This window comes from Salvia hispanica, chromosome 3, assembly GCF_029641045.1.
Source record: "Salvia hispanica isolate PSC_SH4W2 chromosome 3, Shi_PSC_v1, whole genome shotgun sequence".
In the NCBI taxonomy this organism is placed as follows: domain Eukaryota; kingdom Viridiplantae; phylum Streptophyta; class Magnoliopsida; order Lamiales; family Lamiaceae; genus Salvia; species Salvia hispanica.
This window is the reverse complement of record NC_142694.1, coordinates 21,403,399-21,409,396: the sequence shown is the minus strand read 5'-3', so window position 1 is coordinate 21,409,396 and position 5,998 is coordinate 21,403,399. Positions and strand designations below refer to the sequence as shown.

Here is a 5,998-nt window from a genome sequence, read left to right as displayed (position 1 = left end):
AGTCTTATTTTATTTTTATATAAATGATAAGTAGGTCACACATTCCACTAACCAATTCACTCACATTTTATTATAAAACCAATATCCAACCCACTATTCTTTACGTTTTAATAAAACCCGTGGCCACATCAAATGTGATTTCTATTGTGGGACGGAGGGAGTAATAGAATAGAAATTTATTTTTCTCGAATTCGAATTATATTGAACTTTCAAACGTATTTAATCGGACATTATATTTTCCCAGTTGGATTTATTCCTTTCGTTCCATGTTATTAGCACTTTTTTTAGATCGTAAATTTGGGATTGATTATTTTGCATAAATAAATTACTGTAGTACTTTAAGTTTAATGAGAAATCAATTAATAAGGAAACTCTTATAACTATCCCCTCCCCTCTGTCCCAGATAATTTGCCATCATTTGACTTGACATGAATTTTAAAAAATGTAATAGAAAGTGGGTTGAAAAAGTCACTGACATGTAAGTTCTACTTTTATATATTAGTTGTATAATAAAATGTGGTGGAATGAGTTAGTGGAACGTAGAGAGTCCCTACCAAAAATGTTAAAAGTGAAAGGGAACTATTTTTAGTGATGGGCGGAAATAGAAATAAGTGATAAATTTTCAGAGACAGATGGAGTATAATCTACTCCATTAAATACTCTAATTCTTACTTATAATGGAAATAGTGTAAATAGTTTGGGGAGAACCTTAACAGAAAAGTGCAAGTAATATAGAACGGATAAAGTATCACTCCCTCTATTCCCAAAGATTATGAACTATTTCCTTTTTCATCCGTCTCTAAAGAGTATGAACTTTCTTAATTGGAAAAAGTCAAACAATATACTACTCCTACACATCATTTTATTTACAACTTATACCATTACTATTAACAACTTATATCATTATAATAATATGGACCTTACTCTCCACTAACATTATTTCCACTATCATTTCTCTCCCTCTCTTACTTTTTCCACTTATTTATTAAAACTCGTGCCGAACTCATTATTCATACTCTTTGAAGACAGGAGAGTATGTTGATATAACTATTTTGCTTATCCAAAAGTTGGTCACATTCCATATCGTAATCCCTTTTTGATAATTATAAATGCTTTCAAAAGACTCATCAATCAAAAATATAAATTCAATTCAATTTGGTTCAATAAGCAAATATCTGAACTGAAATCTAAACAGGCTTGTGAATTGTGATCCTCTTAAAACAAAATACTTGCATCAACTAGTTTTACAGCGAAATAAGATCTAAAGGAATGAAGTTTGACTCCAGATATTCATTTATACGACCAATGAAAGAAAAATAAACTATACTGCTGTAAGTTGCTTGATATGAAAACACTTGAAATTGATATGAAAACACTTGAAAAGAAGTGCCAAAAATGATCCACAAAAATGAGCAATAATAGTAATACATAGTTTTTATGCACAAGTACCCTCTAATTTCTAAATGCTTATATTTATTTGCCAAATACTTGTAAAAAACATCTGAAAAAACACACACAACAAAAACCCTTTCTCTCCGTGACACCATAGGAAAAAAAATTAAAGAAATTAGGCCTCTCTACAAGTCTTGACATTTTACCTAGTCGGGGACAGGCGCATCGGGATTATGCAGAGGCCATGGGCCACGCTCCGGAGGGCAAGGAGCCGGAGCTGGCTGAGCGATGAAGGTCGGCACTTTCTCACCCGGCATCACCACAGAAACCTCCGTGGCCTAAGGAAATAAATTGTACACCATTTACTAAAATATTAAGGTTGTCACCAACATAATCAAATAGACCTCAAAGTTCAAACTATCTACGCATTTACATGATTACTATTGCAATTTAGTTCCAAATTCCCAAGAAATTATACCAATACACGTAATATATTACAAGATTACAAGTACAAAATGATGGGTGAGGAAATAAATCACACCAAATTGAAGAATCAATTAGTCCAAGATGTTCTATAATCCTAAGACACTTTAAAATTTTAGGATAAGCCAACATAAACAAAAGCAAAGTGTTATCCTTATCTCAACAACCATCATTTAGCAAACACATACAACTAAGACTGTCTCACTGTCTATTATCATTCTCCAATTAATATATATCAAAGTCCAAATAAAATTAAACAAAGTCTCCATAGCAAGAAACAATTGAATTTAAAGCCATGGTAGCCTGTCCCCGGAACAAGGAGGGGGCGATCGACAATCGTGATCATAAATGAGTAAACGATCGAGGAATAGAGAGGTCACGTACGACAACGCGAGGCTTATCCCCATTCAAGAACTATAAAGGCGGGTAGGGACCAATAAACCACCAAACTTGCAGATGGGACCATTTTATAAGCTAACATATACAAAGAGGACTCCCACTGTACTAGAATCACATGGTCAAGCACATGAAATTAATTTTTATTCCAAGAAAATGTGAGCTTTATGACATGGAAAACAATAATTAAAACACAAAGTTCCATTGTTTAATTACTTGTCTACATATGCCCCATGTTTATGCTGCAGGATTTAATCTTTCAACAATGTTGGTACTTGTGTAGCTTCTTAGTAAGATTTGGGATCTTTATAGGTTCGGATTCCCTCTTATCTGATGCAATAAGATGAATTCTAATTAAAATTCTTTGTTAGGAGTATAAAATAAAATTTCCTAAATTACTTTATCTAATTAATTAATAGTGCAAGCAATTAAATATGCACTATAAATGATTTTAAGAGAAAATTACCCGTATGTACCTCTTTATGTGTTCCAGTTTTCCATTTTGGTCTGTTCCTTATTAATTGTCTCACTTCACTTTTTATTACTTTTGGTAATATTCTTCATATTCCACTAACTTTTTTTATTACTTTTGGTAATGTTCTTCATATTCCACTAACTTAATTTCACTTAGATTTTATTATAAAACTAATACTTTTTATGTCTCACTATAAATAAAGCGTATTCCATTTTGGATCGACCCACTATAAGTGAGACACTGATAAAAGTAGGACACATAACACTATCTTTTTCAACTCACTTTCTTCTCGTGCTGGATCAATGTAGTGTAGAACACATATTGAAGGACGGAGCGAATAATTAGTAGTAATAGTTAACTCACTTTGTGAGATGAGCTGAGCTTAGCATTGAAAGCAGCAACATGATTCTGGGCTTCAATTACAGAGCGGCGGCGGCGGCGGTGCGACGGTGAGAGCTCCGGAGAGGTGGTTCGGAGGAATTTCTCGAAAATGGCCATGAGAAGAAACATGGAGACGAGAATGGCGGTGGCGATGAAGCCGAAAGAAACTGCATTCACGGAGTTGTCGAAGTGAGTCCAGTGGTCGTCTTTCGGTTGGTACAGCGGCGGCGGCCCTTCTCCTTCGCCGCCCATATACCTGATTTTGGGTTGAAGCCCTTTTATCAAGATGAGATTTTTAAGCGAGATTTTAGGATGAGAGTAGCAGTTGATTGGAGTTTTGAACGTAATCGAAATTTCTTTAACTGTATCAGTTTGCAGTTGGAGATGGAGAGAGATGAAGAAGCTATTGATATGAGAAATGTATGGGTTGAACTTGATTATGTCGTGGCTTTGTTTCTGTCATTACTACACATAGTCTAACTTCATACTGTTTGGATTCAAGGTGAAAACAGATTAAATAAGAGAGTAAAGATTATATAGATACTCCTTAGTGAATGGTGATTACTAATTTTATTTACTCCCTCCGTCTCATAGTAGATGTTATACTTTCTTTTTAGTTTGTCCCACAAAAGATGCTATATTTTCTTTCTTGAAAATAGCTCTCCCTCACAATAATATAAATATACTATTTTCTCTCTCCATCTAACCCACAAAACAATCTCTCTAAAAATCCCATGTCATTCCCCAAGTATGTCATCTATTATGGGACGACGGAAGTATTAGTTTTATAATAAAATATGAGTGAAAAAAAGTAGTGGTATGTAAGGTCCATTACCAAAAATAAAATAAGGTAAATGAGACTTTTATTAGTGAACAGAGGAAATGGCAAAACGGAATGTTTATCGGTGAACGAAGGGAGTAAGAATTAAGCTGTCAATAATTACAATTTACCGAACTAATTGCATATATCCAAGGATAGAGGGATGTAAATCGGGTAATCCAGCAGTTTTGGGTCAGCCTACTCGGATTGTGGGTTAATCGCTAATTGAGTTGGAAATTTTCAGTCCTAACCTTAATATATCCAAGGATAGAGGGATATAAATCGGGTAATCCAGTAGTTTTGGGTCACCCCTACTCGGATTGTGGGTTAGTCATGTACGAGCTAATCGAGTTGGAAATTTTCAATCCTAACCTTAAATGTCTGCGTGCCGAGCTAGCTCATCAGGCTGATACATAATGATAAAAATTAGGGACATTATAAATTGTAAACATTTAATAATGATAGTTTTGGGTATGTGATTAGATTCAAACATGATTAAATACTTCATTTGTCTCATACTAGATGTCATATTCGGGTGAGGACACGAGATTTTAAGAGATGTTTTGTGTGTTAAGTAGAGAAAGACATCAATAGAGATCTTTTGCAGCATAATTCCAGAACAAGAATATTTTGAGAGTTCTTCCATTGTTCATCAAGTTCAAGGTGTTTCAAGAAGAATTCAAGAGAAGATCAAGGCTACAAAGATTCAACCTTTGGGTTTTATCAATTTAGTTCTTCTGTTTTCTTTGTTTACCCTACAAACTATGTTTTTAGATTATTCTGCCATGTGTAACTAAATTCATAGAATTCTAGGGATGTGTTAGTAGCGACTTTGGTTATACAATCCCTTTTTATTTAATATTTGTTTGTTCATTACTTCGCTTTTATTCTAAGTGTTGGATAATTGCTTCATGTTTGAGTGACACATTCTGCGATGATCTATTGACTTGCTACATAATCGTGAGAGGTGGTTGTCGAACTAGACGAGCTTAGTTGACGTTACAATTAGCTTCCCTTAAAACGGCACTGTTAATTGAGAGCGAGAGCATTAAGAGGCTTAGGAGCTTTTAAGAGTTATTAATCTAGGATTGACAACCCTAGTGTTTATAATCCACTTTGTGCCGCACGGACAATATAGTAGTGACTCGTTCTAGTGAAGTATGAATTGTGCTAGGGTGTTGTAGTTGGAATTTGTATAACTATAACTGTGAAAGCACATCCTGTAATTGCCTTATCTCATTTGATTTCTCTTTGTGTTTTATCTATATTCGTATTATCTTTGTTTTTACAAGTTTTATTTTCAAAAATTCCAAAACCTTTTGTTTTTCCAACTAGTAGAAGAAGCCTGGTAGAAGATAGTCAATTTGTGTTCGTGTTCCTTGTGTTCGATATCCGATACTAACATTTAGCTATGCTATATATGCCCTGTATACTTGCAGGATTATTTAGTTCTAATAAAAAGTGCATCATTAACATCTTTAGGTAGAATTTCGATCTACCAAAGCCTATTCTTAACCCTCCATTATGTTGTTGCCAACACTAATATCTCTACAATTTAGAAAATCAAATAAATACCAAAACAATTAATGAATTTCGGAAATGCTAATTTATAGAAGGGAAGAATATTAATCTAATTAATTTCTATGTATGCATCGTTACTCGTTTCTTCAGAATGAGTTGTCCTCAAACCATGTATAGTATTCCTTATCGCGACCAAAATACTTCTTCATGATTCAACTAAATAATTTGTCTTGTTTCGGCCCTCTAACATGCAAGTTACATATATATAACTTTCGTAGCTGAATCTTAACACATCTCATGAGCATCTTGAAAGACTAGGGCATCTCATTGAACCTTTCTTCTTGGTTCGATCTATTTTTCTATTCAATAGCTCGAACTCTGGCATTTAGAGAAACGAAGTCTGGAATGACATATGGTATAGGTGTCTTTGTTAGTTCCACGAGAGTTGGAATTAATACTGTCACAACATGAGTACGAATTGGAAGTATCGTTGTCAGTGGCAAAATTAAGACTGGAGATTGTAACTCTGT

The 5,998-nt window shown here is 34.1% G+C and overlaps 1 protein-coding gene across 1 annotated transcript; it reads right to left on the bottom strand.

Moving 5' to 3' along the window:
- Positions 1–1,291: 1,291 nt before the first annotated feature.
- On the bottom strand, positions 1,292–3,614 carry LOC125210525 (uncharacterized). The gene is made up of 2 exons (XM_048110068.2): positions 3,110–3,614; positions 1,292–1,730 (listed from the first exon to the last, which is right to left on the bottom strand). Exons 1-2 carry the CDS (start codon positions 3,377–3,379, stop codon positions 1,599–1,601), a joined length of 402 nt encoding a protein of 133 aa, XP_047966025.1. The 5' UTR covers positions 3,380–3,614; the 3' UTR covers positions 1,292–1,598.
- Between the last annotated feature and the right edge of the window lie 2,384 nt (positions 3,615–5,998).